This window comes from Vespula vulgaris, chromosome 14, assembly GCF_905475345.1.
Source record: "Vespula vulgaris chromosome 14, iyVesVulg1.1, whole genome shotgun sequence".
Lineage (NCBI taxonomy): Eukaryota > Metazoa > Arthropoda > Insecta > Hymenoptera > Vespidae > Vespula > Vespula vulgaris.
In genome coordinates this window covers 1,749,867-1,768,815 of record NC_066599.1, presented here as the reverse complement: position 1 = coordinate 1,768,815, position 18,949 = coordinate 1,749,867, and the positions used below count along the sequence as shown (strand labels likewise).

The 18,949-nt window shown below is 38.8% G+C and overlaps 2 protein-coding genes and 1 long non-coding RNA gene across 35 annotated transcripts in view; 1 reads left to right on the top strand and 2 right to left on the bottom strand.

Moving 5' to 3' along the window:
• Nucleotides 1-431: 431 nt before the first annotated feature.
• On the bottom strand, nt 432-2,730 carry LOC127068829 (uncharacterized). Of its 8 annotated transcripts, none has more exons than XM_051005109.1 (2): nt 1,561-2,730; nt 432-1,342 (listed from the first exon to the last, which is right to left on the bottom strand). In XM_051005109.1, exons 1-2 carry the CDS (start codon nt 2,500-2,502, stop codon nt 1,313-1,315), a joined length of 972 nt encoding a protein of 323 aa, XP_050861066.1. In that variant the 5' UTR covers nt 2,503-2,730; the 3' UTR covers nt 432-1,312. The 8 variants fall into 8 exon arrangements, with proteins under 8 accessions (XP_050861066.1, XP_050861067.1, XP_050861068.1 ...); XM_051005110.1 differs by having other exon boundaries at nt 432-1,180; XM_051005111.1 differs by having other exon boundaries at nt 432-1,018.
• Nucleotides 2,731-3,630: 900 nt separating this feature from the next.
• On the bottom strand, nt 3,631-7,677 carry LOC127069127 (uncharacterized). 26 transcript variants are annotated; one of them, XR_007783348.1, is made up of 12 exons: nt 7,531-7,677; nt 7,109-7,254; nt 6,265-6,410; nt 5,843-5,988; nt 5,632-5,777; nt 5,421-5,566; nt 4,788-4,933; nt 4,577-4,722; nt 4,155-4,300; nt 3,944-4,089; nt 3,733-3,878; nt 3,631-3,667 (listed from the first exon to the last, which is right to left on the bottom strand). It is a non-coding gene; the product is annotated as an uncharacterized LOC127069127 (long non-coding RNA). The 26 variants fall into 26 exon arrangements; XR_007783350.1 differs by lacking the exons at nt 4,788-4,933; nt 7,109-7,254 and adding exons at nt 4,999-5,144; nt 6,687-6,832; XR_007783349.1 differs by lacking the exon at nt 7,109-7,254 and adding an exon at nt 6,687-6,832.
• A 3,865-nt stretch (nt 7,678-11,542) lies between these two features.
• The window catches only part of LOC127068897 (neurotrimin-like), a 245,585-nt gene continuing 238,178 nt past the window's right edge, over nt 11,543-18,949 (top strand). Inside the window, exons 1-2 of the mRNA XM_051005273.1 lie at nt 11,543-11,691; nt 11,911-12,227. Of these exons, the coding sequence (XP_050861230.1) occupies nt 12,125-12,227 (103 nt within the window). The 5' untranslated portion in view covers nt 11,543-11,691; nt 11,911-12,124. The remainder of the gene's footprint in view (nt 11,692-11,910; nt 12,228-18,949) is intronic.

Here is an 18,949-nt window from a genome sequence, read left to right as displayed (position 1 = left end):
CAGAAATTTCTAAGTCCCTTCCTGGTGGTAGATTGTCAAAGTCCCCGGAAGGCACAGAAATTTCTAAGTCCCTTCCTGGTGGTAGAATGTCAAAGTCCCCAGAAGGCACAGAAATTTCTAAGTCCCTTCCTGGTGGTAGATTGTCAAAGTCCCCGGAAGGCACAGAAATTTCTAAGTTCCTTCCTGGTGGTAGATTGTCAAAGTCCACGGAAGGCACAGAAATTTCTAAGTCCCTTCCTGGTGGTAGATTGTCAAAGTCCCCGGAAGGCACAGAAATTTCTAAGTCCCTTCCTGGTGGTAGATTGTCAAAGTCCCCGGAAGGCACAGAAATTTCTAAGTCCCTTCCTGGTGGTAGATTGTCAAAGTCCCCGGAAGGCACAGAAATTTCTAAGTCCCTTCCTGGTGGTAGATTGTCAAAGTCCACGGAAGGCACAGAAATTTCTAAGTCCCTTCCTGGTGGTAGATTGTCAAAGTCCCCGGAAGGCACAGAAATTTCTAAGTCCCTTCCTGGTGGTAGATTGTCAAAGTCCCCGGAAGGCACAGAAATTTCTAAGTCCCTTCCTGGTGGTAGATTGTCAAAGTCCCCGGAAGGCACAGAAATTTCTAAGTCCCTTCCTGGTGGTAGATTGTCAAGTCCCCGGAAGGCACAGAAATTTCTAAGTCCCTTCCTGGTGGTAGATTGTCAAAGTCCCCGGAAGGCACAGAAATTTCTAAGTCCCTTCCTGGTGGTAGATTGTCAAAGTCCCCGGAAGGCACAGAAATTTCTAAGTCCCTTCCTGGTGGTAGATTGTCAAGTCCCCGGAAGGCACAGAAATTTCTAAGTCCCTTCCTGGTGGTAGATTGTCAAAGTCCCCGGAAGGCACAGAAATTTCTAAGTCCCTTTCCTTGTGGTATGAGAGATACACATTGTACTAGCGTAGAATGTTCGTGGAATCCCCTCCTATGCCATTCTGTGAAAATTTCTAAGTCCTCTCGCGGAGATAGATTTTCAAGGCCCTCCGAAAGCACAGAATGATGTCTGAAACAAAAAAAATAGTACAGCATTTCGAAAATGTGAAAGATACTACATTCTACTTGCGTAAAGTCATCGTGGGTACTCCTTCTATGCCATCCTGAGAAAATTTCTAAGTCCTCTCGCGGAGATAGATTTTCAAGGCCCTCCGAAAGCACAGAATGATGTCTGAAACAAAAAAAATAGTACAGCATTTCGAAAATGTGAAAGATACTACATTCTACTTGCGTAAAGTCATCGTGGGTACTCCTTCTATGCCATCCTGAGAAAATTTCTAAGTCCTCTCGCGGAGATAGATTTTCAAGGCCCTCCGAAAGCACAGAATGATGTCTGAAACAAAAAAAATAGTACAGCATTTCGAAAATGTGAAAGATACTACATTCTACTTGCGTAAAGTCTTCGTAGGTACGCCTCCTATGCCATCCTGTGAAAATTTCTAAGTCCCATCGCGGAGATAGATTGTCAACGTCCTCCGAAGGCGTACAGTCGAAGACTAAAACAAAGGAAACAGTATAGAAATACGAAAATATGAGAGATACACATTGGACTTGCGTAGAATGTTCGTGGAATCCCCTCCTATGCCATTCTGTGAAAATTTCTAAGTCCTCTCGCGGAGATAGATTTTCAAGGCCCTCCGAAAGCACAGAATGATGTCTGAAACAAAAAAAATAGTATAGCATTTCGAAAATGTGAAAGATACTACATTCTACTTGCGTAAAGTCTTCGTGGGTACGCCTCCTATGCCATCCTGTGAAAATTTCTAAGTCCTCACGCGGAGATAGATTGTCAACGTCCTCCGAAGGCGTACAGTCGAAGACTAAAACAAAGGAAACAGTATAGAAATACGAAAATATGAGAGATACACATTGGACTTGCGTAGAATGTTCGTGGAATCCCCTCCTATGCCATTCTGTGAAAATTTCTAAGTCCTCTCGCGGAGATAGATTTTCAAGGCCCTCCGAAAGCACAGAATGATGTCTGAAACAAAAAAAATAGTACAGCATTTCGAAAATGTGAAAGATACTACATTCTACTTGCGTAAAGTCATCGTGGGTACTCCTTCTATGCCATCCTGAGAAAATTTCTAAGTCCTCTCGCGGAGATAGATTTTCAAGGCCCTCCGAAAGCACAGAATGATGTCTGAAACAAAAAAAATAGTATAGCATTTCGAAAATGTGAAAGACACTACATTGTACTTGCGTAGAATGTTCGTGGAATCCCCTCCTATGCCATCCTGTGAAAATTTCTAAGTCCTCTCGCGGAGATAGATTGTCAACGTCCTCCGAAGGCGTACAGTCGAAGACTAAAACAAAGGAAACAGTATAGAAATACGAAAATATGAGAGATACACATTGGACTTGCGTAGAATGTTCGTGGAATCCCCTCCTATGCCATTCTGTGAAAATTTCTAAGTCCTCTCGCGGAGATAGATTTTCAAGGCCCTCCGAAAGCACAGAATGATGTCTGAAACAAAAAAAATAGTACAGCATTTCGAAAATGTGAAAGATACTACATTCTACTTGCGTAAAGTCTTCGTGGGTACGCCTCCTATGCCATCCTGTGAAAATTTCTAAGTCCTCTCGCGGAGATAGATTGTCAACGTCCTCCGAAGGCGTACAGTCGAAGACTAAAACAAAGGAAACAGTATAGAAATACGAAAATATGAGAGATACACATTGTACATGCGTAGAATGTTCGTGGAATCCCCTCGTATGCCATTCTGTAAAAATTTCTAAGTCCTCTCGCGGAGATAGATTTTCAAGGCCCTCCGAAAGCACAGAATGATGTCTGAAACAAAAAAAATAGTACAGCATTTCGAAAATGTGAAAGATACTACATTCTACTTGCGTAAAGTCATCGTGGGTACTCCTTCTATGCCATCCTGAGAAAATTTCTAAGTCCTCTCGCGGAGATAGATTGTCAACGTCCTCCGAAGGCGTACAGTCGAAGACTAAATAAAGGAAACAGTATAGAAATACGAAAATATGAGAGATACACATTGTACATGCGTAGAATGTTCGTGGAATCCCCTCCTATGCCATCCTGTGAAAATTTCTAAGTCCTCTCGCGGAGATAGATTGTCAACATCCTCCCAAAAAGAAGGAAGTCTGAAACAAAACAAATAGTTAAGAATGTAGAAAATTTGAATGATACCTCATTGTACTTGCGTTAAATTTTCGTGAGTATTCGCTCCTATGGCATTCTGCGAAAAGGCCAATTTTATGGTTGTGCGCAGCAATCGTTCCGCGATGATATAACCTGAAGCAAAAATGGGATTGGAGGGGAAACGAAAAGGAAAATGTTTTGGAGACAGTAACCCGCCCGAAGGCCCACACCCTTGGGCCCCTCCCAAGGGTCCCACCCGAAACGATAGATACAACGTTGTAAAGTGCTTCCTTATATCTCTCCCAAGTGGCAGAGTATCCCCACCACTCCCTTTCATTCTACAAAGATAGAAATCGTATAGATTATTTAATGAATGTTTTATTGACTAATGTATTTATATTACCTCTTCTCCTTTCCTTGCGGAGCATGCGTACCGCGAGGATTGAGATGTGAATGGTGGAAATTCGCGCCATGAATGGACCCACTACCAAAGGCGGCCGCCTTTTATTTCCCCCAAGTGGCACAGTATCCCCACCACTCCGTTTTATTCTACAAAGATAGAAATCGTATAAATTATTGAATGAAGGAGTGATCGATTAATGAACTTGCATTACCTCTTCTCCTTTCCTTGCGGAGCATGCGTACCGCGTAGATTCATATATGAGTGGTAAAAATTCGTTGCATGAATGGACCCACTGTCAAAGGCGGCCGCCTTATATCCCCTCCGAGTGGCACAGTATCCCCACCACTCCGTTTCATTCTGCAAAGATAGAAATCGTATAGATCATCGAATGAAGGAGTGATCGATTAATGAACTTGCATTACCTCTTCTCCTTTCCTTGCGGAGCATGCGTACCGCGTAGATTCATATATGAGTGGTAAAAATTCGTTGCATGAATGGACCCACTGTCAAAGGCGGCCGCCTTATATCCCCTCCGAGTGGCACAGTATCCCCACCACTCCATTTCATTCTGCAAAGATAGAAATCGTATAGATCATCGAATGAAGGAGTGATCGATTAATGAACTTGCATTACCTCTTCTCCTTTCCTTGCGGAGCATGCGTACCGCGTAGATTCATATATGAGTGGTAAAAATTCGTTGCATGAATGGACCCACCGCCAAAGGCGGCCGCCTTATATCCCCTCCGAGTGGCACAGTATCCCCACCACTCCATTTCATTCTGCAAAGATAGAAATCGTATAGATCATCGAATGAAGGAGTGATCGATTAATGAACTTGCATTACCTCTTCTCCTTTCCTTGCGGAGCATGCCTACCGCGTAGATTCATATATGAGTGGTAAAAATTCGTTGCATGAATGGACCCACTGTCAAAGGCGGCCGCCTTATATCCCCTCCGAGTGGCACAGTATCCCCACCACTCCGTTTCATTCTGCAAAGATAGAAATCGTATAGATCATCGAATGAAGGAGTGATCGATTAATGAACTTGCATTACCTCTTCTCCTTTCCTTGCGGAGCATGCGTACCGCGTAGATTCATATATGAGTGGTAAAAATTCGTTGCATGAATGGACCCACCGCCAAAGGCGGCCGCCTTATATCCCCTCCGAGTGGCACAGTATCCCCACCACTCCATTTCATTCTGCAAAGATAGAAATCGTATAGATCATCGAATGAAGGAGTGATCGATTAATGAACTTGCATTACCTCTTCTCCTTTCCTTGCGGAGCATGCCTACCGCGTAGATTCATATATGAGTGGTAAAAATTCGTTGCATGAATGGACCCACTGTCAAAGGCGGCCGCCTTATATCCCCTCCGAGTGGCACAGTATCCCCACCACTCCGTTTCATTCTGCAAAGATAGAAATCGTATAGATCATCGAATGAAGGAGTGATCGATTAATGAACTTGCATTACCTCTTCTCCTTTCCTTGCGGAGCATGCGTACCGCGTAGATTCATATATGAGTGGTAAAAATTCGTTGCATGAATGGACCCACCGCCAAAGGCGGCCGCCTTATATCCCCTCCGAGTGGCACAGTATCCCCACCACTCCGTTTCATTCTGCAAAGATAGAAATCGTATAGATCATCGAATGAAGGAGTGATCGATTAATGAACTTGCATTACCTCTTCTCCTTTCCTTGCGGAGCATGCGTACCGCGTAGATTCATATATGAGTGGTAAAAATTCGTTGCATGAATGGACCCACTGTCGAAGGCGGCCGCCTTATATCCCCTCCGAGTGGCACAGTATCCCCACCACTCCGTTTCATTCTGCAAAGATAGAAATCGTATAGATCATCGAATGAAGGAGTGATCGATTAATGAACTTGCATTACCTCTTCTCCTTTCCTTGCGGAGCATGCGTACCGCGTAGATTCATATATGAGTGGTAAAAATTCGTTGCATGAATGGACCCACTGTCAAAGGCGGCCGCCTTATATCCCCTCCGAGTGGCACAGTATCCCCACCACTCCGTTTCATTCTGCAAAGATAGAAATCGTATAGATCATCGAATGAAGGAGTGATCGATTAATGAACTTGCATTACCTCTTCTCCTTTCCTTGCGGAGCATGCGTACCGCGTAGATTCATATATGAGTGGTAAAAATTCGTTGCATGAATGGACCCACTGTCAAAGGCGGCCGCCTTATATCCCCTCCGAGTGGCACAGTATCCCCACCACTCCATTTCATTCTGCAAAGATAGAAATCGTATAGATCATCGAATGAAGGAGTGATCGATTAATGAACTTGCATTACCTCTTCTCCTTTCCTTGCGGAGCATGCGTACCGCGTAGATTCATATATGAGTGGTAAAAATTCGTTGCATGAATGGACCCACCGCCAAAGGCGGCCGCCTTATATCCCCTCCGAGTGGCACAGTATCCCCACCACTCCATTTCATTCTGCAAAGATAGAAATCGTATAGATCATCGAATGAAGGAGTGATCGATTAATGAACTTGCATTACCTCTTCTCCTTTCCTTGCGGAGCATGCCTACCGCGTAGATTCATATATGAGTGGTAAAAATTCGTTGCATGAATGGACCCACTGTCAAAGGCGGCCGCCTTATATCCCCTCCGAGTGGCACAGTATCCCCACCACTCCGTTTCATTCTGCAAAGATAGAAATCGTATAGATCATCGAATGAAGGAGTGATCGATTAATGAACTTGCATTACCTCTTCTCCTTTCCTTGCGGAGCATGCCTACCGCGTAGATTCATATATGAGTGGTAAAAATTCGTTGCATGAATGGACCCACCGCCAAAGGCGGCCGCCTTATATCCCCTCCGAGTGGCACAGTATCCCCACCACTCCATTTCATTCTGCAAAGATAGAAATCGTATAGATCATCGAATGAAGGAGTGATCGATTAATGAACTTGCATTACCTCTTCTCCTTTCCTTGCGGAGCATGCGTACCGCGTAGATTCATATATGAGTGGTAAAAATTCGTTGCATGAATGGACCCACCGCCAAAGGCGGCCGCCTTATATCCCCTCCGAGTGGCACAGTATCCCCACCACTCCGTTTCATTCTGCAAAGATAGAAATCGTATAGATCATCGAATGAAGGAGTGATCGATTAATGAACTTGCATTACCTCTTCTCCTTTCCTTGCGGAGCATGCCTACCGCGTAGATTCATATATGAGTGGTAAAAATTCGTTGCATGAATGGACCCACTGTCAAAGGCGGCCGCCTTATATCCCCTCCGAGTGGCACAGTATCCCCACCACTCCGTTTCATTCTGCAAAGATAGAAATCGTATAGATCATCGAATGAAGGAGTGATCGATTAATGAACTTGCATTACCTCTTCTCCTTTCCTTGCGGAGCATGCGTACCGCGTAGATTCATATATGAGTGGTAAAAATTCGTTGCATGAATGGACCCACTGCCAAAGGCGGCCGCCTTATATCCCCTCCGAGTGGCACAGTATCCCCACCACTCCATTTCATTCTGCAAAGATAGAAATCGTATAGATCATCGAATGAAGGAGTGATCGATTAATGAACTTGCATTACCTCTTCTCCTTTCCTTGCGGAGCATGCCTACCGCGTAGATTCATATATGAGTGGTAAAAATTCGTTGCATGAATGGACCCACTGTCAAAGGCGGCCGCCTTATATCCCCTCCGAGTGGCACAGTATCCCCACCACTCCGTTTCATTCTGCAAAGATAGAAATCGTATAGATCATCGAATGAAGGAGTGATCGATTAATGAACTTGCATTACCTCTTCTCCTTTCCTTGCGGAGCATGCGTACCGCGTAGATTCATATATGAGTGGTAAAAATTCGTTGCATGAATGGACCCACTGTCGAAGGCGGCCGCCTTATATCCCCTCCGAGTGGCACAGTATCCCCACCACTCCGTTTCATTCTGCAAAGATAGAAATCGTATAGATCATCGAATGAAGGAGTGATCGATTAATGAACTTGCATTACCTCTTCTCCTTTCCTTGCGGAGCATGCGTACCGCGTAGATTCATATATGAGTGGTAAAAATTCGTTGCATGAATGGACCCACTGTCAAAGGCGGCCGCCTTATATCCCCTCCGAGTGGCACAGTATCCCCACCACTCCGTTTCATTCTACAAAGAGAGAAATCGTATAGATCATTGAACGAATGAGTGATCGACTAATGTATTTGTATTACCCCTTCTCTTTTACTTGCGGAGCGTGTGTACCGCGAGTATTGAGATGTGAATGGTGGAAATTCGTGGCATGACTGGACCCACTGTCAAAGGCGGCCGCCTTATACCACTTCTCGGGTGGCAGATCATCCCCACTACTCCCTTTAATTCTAAAACGATACAAATCGTATAGATTATTGAATGAATGGGTGATCGACTAAGTAGTTGCATTACCCCTTCTCTTTTACTTGCGGAGCATGCGTACCGCGAAGATTCATATATGAATAGTGAAAATTAGTTGCATGACTGGACTAACTGCCAAAGGCGGCCGCCTTATATCCCCTCCGAGTGGCACAGTATCCCCACCACTCCGTTTCATTCTGCAAAGATACAAATCGTATAGATTATCGAATGAATGAGTGATCGACTAATTTACTTGCATTACGTCTTCTCTTCTACTCAATTTTTTAATTTAACAACGCAAACACTCGATGCCTTCATTGTTACACGCACGATTGCAGTAGTCTTGAAATAGAAAATTAAAAAAAAATAAGTTGTATCACACTGATAATAAGAATCTATAAATTATTCGAAAAATATGTTGGGGAAAAATATATTTACTTTAAGTCTTAGTTGGTGTTTGGAGAAAAGGCATCCTGTGAGATCTTCGATGTGTACTCGTTTAATTCAAAGGCAGACTCATTCAAGTATTGTCGAAGTCAATAAAAGTTTCGATTTATTGACATCGTACGTAACCAAAGAAGACTACCAGTACAACATTTTAATGTAAAATAAAAGAAATTGTATAGAATATTACAGAAATGTGTGATATGGGCGGCGTATATTTACTTTAAGTCTTCGTTGATACTTGCATGAAAGTTATCTTGAAATATCTGTAATCTTTTTTCGTCGAAATCCATATGGAAACTGAGCCAATAACCGTCAAAGTCAATCTCTATATATTATATTACGAGTAAACAAAAAGCGGGAGTTTTTAAATTTTTAAGTATCAGAATTTTTAATTTTGTTTATTTCGTCTTACGAGGTTGGTAATGCTTATCCGAATGTAGTATTATTTAAATAATACTTGATTGTTTTTCGTGTACATTAATGATTATTTAAATAATTACGAATTAATCGAAAGTTTAAATAATTCTTAACTTTAATATTATGAAAAAAGTGAATTTCGATGTTCCCTCGTCGGAATACGAAAGAAATTGTAGTCTTTCGAAAGTACTTTTTTGTTGAATTAGATTTATTTTATATTTACCGCGTATTACGAGCTTAAGAATAGTTAATCGAATGCAGTATTGCTTAAATATTAGCTTTTTGTACTCCGTGTATATTATATCTTGTTAATATAATTATAAATTTATCGAAAGTATTAATTTTCTAACCTTTGTCGTTTGGAAAGAGAGAGCTTCGATGTGTACTCGTCGTAATGCAAGGGGAAACTGATAGTTGAACTGTTAAAGTCAATCAAAATTCCGTTTTTGTTTATATTATAAGCATGTTGAAATTAAATGCGTAATAATATGTTTCTTATTCCAAAGTTGAATTGTGCTTCATCATTGAATTAGAAAAATCCCTCTTTGAAACCACGATTCATGAAATACGAATATAGAATTAATACCTTATGTTCTGCACGAATCATGTAGAAGTTGGAAATGCTTGGCATATCTATTACCATTTATTATATATGGCTATGGATTATAAGAGCAATTACTTTCAGTTTTGTTGTTATAAAAATCACTTCGTACCATATCGTAATTCAACTGAATTAGCCATTTATTTTATTGTATTATATTTGTTTATATCGAATTTAATAAAGTTTTCATATTTATAAGTATTAACACATATTAATTACGTCGAGCAAAGCTATTGGTTAAGAGATTCTTTAGATGACAATCGCGGCTCGTCATTGGCTGCTCGACTTATTTCGGTCTTTTCCCATCAAGATGTCGAGGAGTGTACATCGTCCTCCTAATTGCAGGTAATTATTATATTTTTTCTGAATCATACATATCTCTCGGGTACATTAATCGATTATCAAACTCGCGATTTGCGTGGTGTATTGTTTGCAAGACGAAGTATTACTGCGTTTAAGAAATATTTGGGATAGAAAAAATGATATCTCGTTCACGATGTATTTCGTCCTCATTTTTCTCTCTCGTTTAAGGCTTTATCCTTGCACGTAGGTTATTTCGAACATTTGTTTTCGTAATTTTGGCTTCGGAACTATACGTTTTGATATATTTTCAGTCTCCATATGATATTTTTAACATTTCGATATTTTTCTATAATACATCGAAAAATTACGTGTGCTCGGGTAAGCCATTACGAAGTGTCGCTATGCGCATGCGCGGCCGGTCTTCTTGCCGTGTCACCGATAATGTGTCGCCATTTTGTGTTCGCGAGTGCCAACAGGTTGAACGGAGCGTCGTCGTCCTCGTAATTACAGGTAATTAGAATATTTTTTCGCACGTTCAGCTTTCTCCAGTATATCAAACGATTGCCGAAAACGCGATTTACATGTGGCCGTGTTGGCAAACCGAAATATCGTTGCGTTAAAAAGATATTCGTGAAAATAAAATCGTCGTCTTGGCGTTCTATCAGGTTGTTACGTACTACTTATTTTTGAGAACTTTCTCCTCTTATTTTCTCGATATCGTTACTTCTCTCACACTTTAACGTTGCTGTAATTAATTATTTTCTATTAATCGATCGTAATCCATCATATTTCGCATTATATTCGATTTTCATACATACGTAATATATCCAGTATGTAATACGATATGCCTACGTACATACACGCATACACATACTTTCATATACACACGTACGTCACATATACACAATGCACACATATGAATATTCTTTATACAGAACGTACATACACACAGAGACTACAGATTTATACAAAGCGATGTTCACCTTATACTTTATTAATACGAGTTATTTGCGCGTCAATTTTCCAAGAATTCTATGAAGGAAATAAATATAGCAGAAAAACGAAGGTGATCGTTGGTCGTCGTTCGCACTCGTACGAGTAAATAATGATATAAAAATACGTGTAATAGAGAGAGATAGATAGATAACATTCGGCATGTAAACAATAAATGAGCTATGAATTTCCAAGAATTTTTTCGGTCAAGAACACAATGAAGGTAACCACGCGTTCGTATTATTTCTCGTATGATTAGCTTAAGAAAAGTCTTCTCTGTTTTAAAGAGTATTTCGGCGTGTATTTAATTACATCTCTACGAGGACTTCAATCAATTTCCTCTAAAGTACATATTTTATATTACTTAACAATTTAATTTTGATATATATATATATATATATATATATAACTTCATTCATATTTATTTAACATTATAATAAATCTATTATCACATATAAAAAAGTATAGAAATTTGTATTATTTTTGTTATCCCAGATAAATTCTATTAAAGTCTACCATCGTGTAAGGATCAGTTAATAAAACGAGTACATATTTTTATTAAACGTTTTTTTAATAATTTGAAGATTCTTTTTTGTTATAACGATAACAACTAATTCCGTTTTTATTATTTTCTTCTTTCAGAACATCATTGCAATTGTGAATTTAACAACGAGTGTGTAGTATCGTTTAAATAAAAGAAAACATCGCGGAGTAGAAGCAGTGCTTGTTCGTAATTTATATATTTATTTTTACGATTCTTGTTCGAAATTTATATATTTATTTTTACAATTCTTGTTCGAAATTTATATATTTATTTTTACAATTTAATAAGCTGATTAAATTAAAATCGATAGAAACTCGCGAAGTATAGTAGCAGTGTTTGTTCGTAATATTTTTATTTGTTCTTAGAATTTAATAAGCTGATTAAAGCAAATTAGATTCGCGAAGTAGAGTCAGTGTTTAGTGCATAGTCTCTTCATCATTGCGGGGGCAGGATGCTCAACGTGTAAGGATCAACGAAGACTTCAAGTAAGTAAACTTTTTTTTACAAAAGATTTCCTTAATAATTTTTAAAATTGCTTATTATAACAATGATAGCAATAATTCCGTTATTACGATAATTGCGCACGATGCAACGAATAAACCGAGTATAATAAAAAAAAAAAAGAAAGAAAAAAAAAGTCGCGCAGTAGAAGCATTATTTGTTCATTAATCTGAATTAATCATATTAATTTAATTAATTTTTAGGTATATGTGTCCGCGATTGAGTCGATTGCGCGCAATGCAGTCAATTATAGAGTCAGTGTTTGTTCGTATAAAGTATTATTTTTCTTTTTAAACAGTCGCATAGACTGTATTTATATTTAAATATTATATTCAATGTATTTATTCATCGTAATGAATAAATAATTATCGCGTAATAGAGTCAGTGCATCATTGAAGAGGATCTCAACCAACTTCGATGTCGACCTACCTCATTTTCAACCACCTACGAATCATCCACCCTCAATTTCGACCTAAATCAGGAACGAGTATTTTGGAGCCATCAAAGAACTTCTTAAGTAGTGAGTGGAAAAAATTTTAAGTCCCTCCGGTACTCGTTATCGAGAGGATGAAAGGTCCGAATTCGGCACGAGTTACTGGTTGTAATTTTTTTCAACAAATTATTGGAACGAGTATGATCCTCTTTTGGACTTACTCTCGAGTGGTAGAGTTTTTTTATCCCGTAAATTCAAACATGATATATAGTTAAATGAAATAATTATAATAACAAATCGAACGTTTTACTACGTACACACACACACACACACACACACACACACAGTATAGACGGTTTTTAACGAAATTTATAATCATTTATTCGACTAACTACGAGTATACACATTCAACAAAACGTTATGTCAGTTTAAACCCGACGACCAAAGTGAATTATCGAATATCGAAAATATGAAAACTCATTTCACGTTTGTTCCATCACGCAACGTTATAACCGACGTTATCTGTCAGACTACAAACGTTAATCCGACCAATGCAAGGATAATATAATATGTCTTAAAAAAAGCATTCTTCTTTTTCTCTATTCACGTGAGCTGTCAGGGTGGGAAAGAAAGAATAAGAGGGGAGGAGTTGACGAGTCCGTCAACGCGTTTCGCGGATAGAAAAATAAAATAGAATAAAATAAAATCAAATCAAATCAAACGAAACGGAACAAAACAAACGAAAAGTAAAGTAAAGTAAAGTAAAGTAAAGTAAAGTAAAAGAAAAGTTGCTTCTTTTATCTCAAGATGAGCGATCAGTAAAAGAAGGCACTTTTCAAATGACATATCTCTTTCCCTCTCTTTCTCTCTCTCTTTCTCTCGTGTTAGTTACATCGTTGTGAAAGTAGGCGCAAAAGTATAAGAAAGAAAAAGAGAATAAAAAAAAAAAAAAGTAAGATTGAAGAAAAAAGGGGGTCGGAGTCAAGGCGAGCATAGGAAAGCGTGTACGAGGCGTGTTCCTGTCGGGAGTCATCTTGATGGGGATCGGAGGAGGCTCTGCACCTGACTGTTTCATATTTAAAGTATATTTTCGCTGGTGGGACAATTATTGACGTACTTGGACTAAACGTTACTCGTGATAGTAATGACAATAACTTTACAAGCTCACGGAAGGAAGCATCATTTCCGGTGGCTTCTTCGATGAAGAAACCTGCCAGTCAGAACCAGCCCCCGACGGTCTGCCTCGGCTTACGGCTTACTTATGGCTTGCTTCATGCTTCTCTACACCTGGCTGAATGTGTATAGGCATCGAATACTACCGACTCGATAGGTCTCTTCTCTTCTCTTCTCTTCTCTTCTCTTCCTCTTCCTCTTCCTCTTTTTCCTCACTTTTCTTTTTTTTCCTTTTTTCTTTCTTCTTTTTTCTTTCTTTCTTGTTTTTTTATTTTTTTTTCTTCAACCCACCTCGTCTTCGAAACTTCCATGCTGATCGATCGAACTCCTCCTTCTCTCCTCCTCCTTCTTCTCTCCTTTCTCTTCTCGCCAACCTTTCCCTGGTCGAATATTTATAGGAGATATTATAACATTGTGTACTAGTTTTCGATAAGATTTAGGTCAGTATCCAATTGTACGAATTTCGATTCAATTTTTCCTTTTCATTCGATGAAGAATGGAGTTCTTTTTTCTTTTTTATCTTTTTTTTCTCTTTTTTCTTTTTCTTTTCTCTCTCTCTCTCTCTCTCTCTCTCTCTCTCTCTCTCTCTCTCTCTCTCTCTCTCTCTCTCTCTCTCTCTCTCTCTCTCTTTAGATGACTCATTTTATCTTATTTTATCTGTTTATTAGATATATCGGGTATTGTTAATGAGGGAAATGGAAATTAAATAATGAGATATATTTGAGATATAAGAAGAAAAAAAGAATGAATGAATGTTTGGCGAAGAACGAACGTATGAATGAATGGAAATTCTTTTTTATGAATGCTTTTATACGTTTTCTTATTTTTAATATATATATATATATAATATGTATGTATAGTATCGAAATCTACGAAAGGAAGATACACATATATATTTTGTTAAACAAACGAAATTTTGTTAATCCTGCGAACTACGGAATACGAGGACAACGACTTATCGATTAATTTTCCAATTATGATGACGCGTCCCATGTCTACGGGAAATGGAATATTGCAACGCGAGTCATGATTTTATAATTAAACGCTCGATAAATTTCTGACTCGATCGAGCGAGCTTTGAATCTCTTTTGCTCAATACGCACATGGACAGATATATAAACGAGCCAATTCGTATGAGTTGAGTACTGGGATAGAAATTAAAGGCTGCTATGGACCGCAATGACGCAACTACTGGCAATCAGTAATAATTGCCGAAACAAAGTTATGTTTATCCCCTCGTACGGGCGATTCATTCACATGTACACACGTATACATTCTCCAGTTCGTAATTTCTCGAAAACAATATTCTCGCTATAGAAGAAGAACGAGATAAGAGAGGATGAAGGAGGAAGAGGAGGAGTAGAAAGAAAAAGAGAAAGAGAAAGAGAGTTGGTGATCCAAGCCTCGCGAGTTTCGTAGCCTCTAGCTAGGAGAGTCTGAAGAACGAGAAAAACCAATCTCTACCGGGTGGGGAAAAAGTTTCGGAACTTTCCAAGACCTTTTCGTAATCCAATCGGCATTTCAACATCCTACTCGTTCTCCTTTACTATCTCACTGTCTTCCTCTCTTTCTCTCTCTCTCTCTCTCTCTCGTTTTCTCTCTATCCAGAGTTAAGACGAAGCAGACGATTATTATATCGCAAACGATCGCGGCCAATCACTCGTGGGATGGCCCTGAGCTCCGTGATTTCGAGCAAACATTTGCCGTTGCCCGTTGGCAGCGTATTCAGAGACGTACACCTACACTCCCACACACACACACACACACACACACATAGATCAAACACATACGAACGCACATATACCTATATACTCGGAGAACGCGTTCAACGATCTACGTCGTAGAAAGGTCTAACCCGGAGAGCTTTGCGCGGTGCAAGAGTTCAGTCGCGCGCAATCCGCAGGCGGAATACTAACTCACCTAATACAATCAATTATTTCCCGCGGAACATTCTCTCCTTCTGTTTTACTTCCAGGCCTCGCCGTGGCATCGTCCAACCTGTACCATCCTCCCTCTATCTTCTCTCTATCTCTATCTCTTCCCTTCTTTCTCTGTTTCTCCCCTCGTCACCTCGATTCACCCTTCCTCTACATTCAACGCCGTCCAAACGCCACCTCGTCGTTCCTTTTATCAGCTCGAATGTCGACGTAGAGCACGGATACAAGCGTGGAAAGTCCTGAATCCATCCTACATCCACTTACCCATCTTTCTTGTCTATGTGAGAAGATGCCTTTCTTTTCTTTTCCAAGAGTTTGATATTAGTTCGGGATTTGCGGCAACGTAGAGGTGGATGATAGGTGGTGCTAGTGTTACCGATGAATGGAAGTAAGGCTTGGGTGGGGGTGTAAGTAGGAGGTCTAAGGGTGGCAGCTGCCGAACCAGGAGGTAAGAACCTAGGGAGTGGGCATTCTCATTGTTTCATCCTAATTGTCGAACAAAAGCAAACTTGTTTCATTCAATGCTTCTACCTAGGAACCTTCAGGAAGGTTTGTGTTCTATCGAACGGCCGTTGCTGATGCTACTTGCCGTTGCTACAACTCGTCGACGTCAGAATCGCTATTTACATTCAACGGAGTAACGTTGTCTGATTACCGCAGACGCTTCTTATTCCTACGAATATCGATGGGTCTTCTTGCGACTCACTCGATTTATTCCTTCGCCTTCTACGAGAGATGCTTTAAGAAGAAGATTCTCTTAAGCTTGTCTCTCCAAGTTTTAGACTTTTATGTCGAGAATGTAAAGTAATTTTATTTCAACGTTTCAATACAGATTTTGATGATTTTAATTTCATTCAAATTGGATCGATTATTCTCCCCGATCGTGATGCTAATTTATGTTGTCCCCTCCATTCTATCATTATCTTCTCACAATTATCCTAAAAAAAAAAAAGAAAAGAAAAGAAACAGAAAAAAAAATATAAATATCGTTATCTTATTCGTAATCGCTTAAAATAAACGTGTTATTAGAATTTAGATAGATTTATTAGAGATTTCGTTTGAAATGAAAAAACCCGATTGATACCTAAGGATATTTCGATATCACGAATTGAACATCAGCTCGTTGATGTTAAACTAATCTTAAAGAATCCAAAAAAGAAAATAAGAACATCGGAGATCTTTCTTAAACATCGCTCGGAGTTATCATCGACGTATTTCGTTCGTTCTACCAAATGGATTCGAGGGATTCTCATAGTCTAGAACTAAAAGCAGAGAACTAAAAGTAGAATCAGGAGAAGAAGAAGAAAAAGGAGAAGAAGGAGAAGAAGAAGGAGAAGGAGAAGAAGAAGAAGAAGAAGAAGAAGTAAAAGTAGAAGAAGAAAAAGCGAATAAACAGCGAAGTTACTTCGTTAGAGTCGGAGAGCGCGCAATCTGGTATACCTACCGACCTACGCAAAGTCTGACATAAGAGAGGGAAAACGATAAATCAGAAAGTTTCCTCGTGTAGCATATACAGAAGCTCTTTTTCTGTATCGGGCCAATGTTATAATCGGTAGAGTCGTGTTAGAAACGAACGGACGATCGCTTTCGTTGTATTCCACATAATTACTTTCCTTCGTATTCTCTATCTATCTCTCTCTCTCTCTCTATCTCTCTCTGTCTCTCTTTCTCTTTCTCTCCCACTTGCTTTCTCACATGGATATATCATGGGTGACTGCTGTGGAGTAGCCACAGCTGTTACTTCTTGTTATATTCGCGAAACTACGAACGCACGTTAAGTTCTCTATGCTTCAAATGGGAAGTAAGTAAGTAGAAGTGAGAAAGTCTTGTAAAGGACGAAGAAAGGATTAGAGAAGGGTAAAGATGAAGGACACGTACGTTCATCTTTCTTGAGAGTTGAATCGCTTAAACTCTGCTTTGATTGCTTGAATTGATTATACGCCTGCATCTTCTACTTGATCATTTGAACATTTTTTCTTTTTTTTTTAATTTTCTTTTAGCTCTTGTAATTTCGAGATGATAACTAATTTTTTTAGGAAAGTATCTGTGAGATATGAAAAGAAAAAGAGTGTAGTTAAAGAGATGGAGAAAGAGAGAGAGACAAGAAAAAATTGCAATTTCGTAATTGATATTTTCACTCGTTAGCGATATTTTAAAATTGACGAGAACCCTTTTTTATTTGTAAGTAATTTATAGTACGATAATGATTTGTCCGTTCGTTAAAAATTGTTAAAAAAAATCGTAGACGATATTCGTTCTATTTTTCTTTCTCTTTTCCATTAAATTTAGATTTACAATCTCCGAAGAATGAGCGTAAATCGAGCGAAGACAAAATGCAATTTCTCACATATACTTTTCTAAAATATTACATGTTCTATAACGATAAATGTAATATCGCATACGCATTTTGCAATCGCAAAACGAATACCGTAGATACTTGAAAAAATTAATGAATTATATAGAAAGAAAAAAATGTTTCGGAGGGATAAATTTTTAATTCGTTCAGTATCGTAGCAACAATCCAACGATATCCGTGCTATCGGACTTCGGATAAAAGACGAGATAATGAAAAAAAAAAATTGTATTGTATGTCGAAGTGGTGATTACAGAAAGAATAAAATTATATGACGATTCTGATTTTATCGTTCTCTCAAATTATATTAGAAAAAGAAGGTATAATATCTAATAATTATAAATATAGAAATTTTGTCCGAAGAATCTGAATAATAATTCGAGTTTTACCATAATATCGCACGGTGTAGATGAACGTCAAACGAAGCATCGAGAAATGAAAGTTTCTTTAACCTTTTGCAAGGGAAGGTTGAAATACCTTTTGCTTTTTTGCCACTCGATGCTTGAATGCGACGTAATGCGCCGCGTTAGCCTCGTATCCAAGGACCTAAAAGGGATGAAAAAGGATGAGAAGGGAAAAGGATAAAAGCCATAGACCGGTGTACCAAGGCGTTGTTTGCATTTGATCTTCCGACTTGAAGGTATACGAACCAAACGCAAATGAAATGAAATTGTTCGTACTAGGAACGATATCGTGTGGAGGTGGGGGTAGAGGGTAAGGGAAATAAGTAGTTTTATTAGCGAAGAAATTACAGAAGACGAATGGAATTCTTCGCGAACCTGCCTTTCCAGAAACTCCCATCACTTTTATGCAATATTATTTTATTACATTATGTTGTACGTCCTGGGAGTAGGTATATATTTTATTTCTTCGGAATAACACAAATATTTTTCAAGTATGTCTTTTATTTTCGTTATTATATAATTACAATGCGATGAAATTGACCTAATTTTATAAATAGATAATAAATAAGAGAAAACATAGTGATATATAATATTACAACAAATACAGTAGGTACATCTATTGGATTATATTTCGTTATCGTGATTAATGTTTTTTTATTTAATATTATTATTATTATTATTTTTTAATAATAATACAAATTCGTTGTTTGTATTTTTTAAATAGAAGATATTCTGAATAACACGTACGTAATACTCGGTTGAAATTCGCTAAAATTATTTTTTAACGTTTTTAAAAATGAATTAAAAAGAGAAAGAAGAGATGGGAGATGACAAAGGTTTCGCCGTATAGCTTGGATCTGTTCTACTCTCATAAAATTACGTCGGCGAATCGTCGAATGTTTGCGTAGGAATTAAAGCAGTGGAAAGGAGAAATGTGTGAAT

Bases quoted from the DNA above. Each gene is read 5' to 3' on its own strand.
- LOC127068829 (XM_051005108.1), bottom strand. From the start codon at position 2,016: ATGCTGTACTATTTTTTTTGTTTCAGACATCATTCTGTGCTTTCGGAG.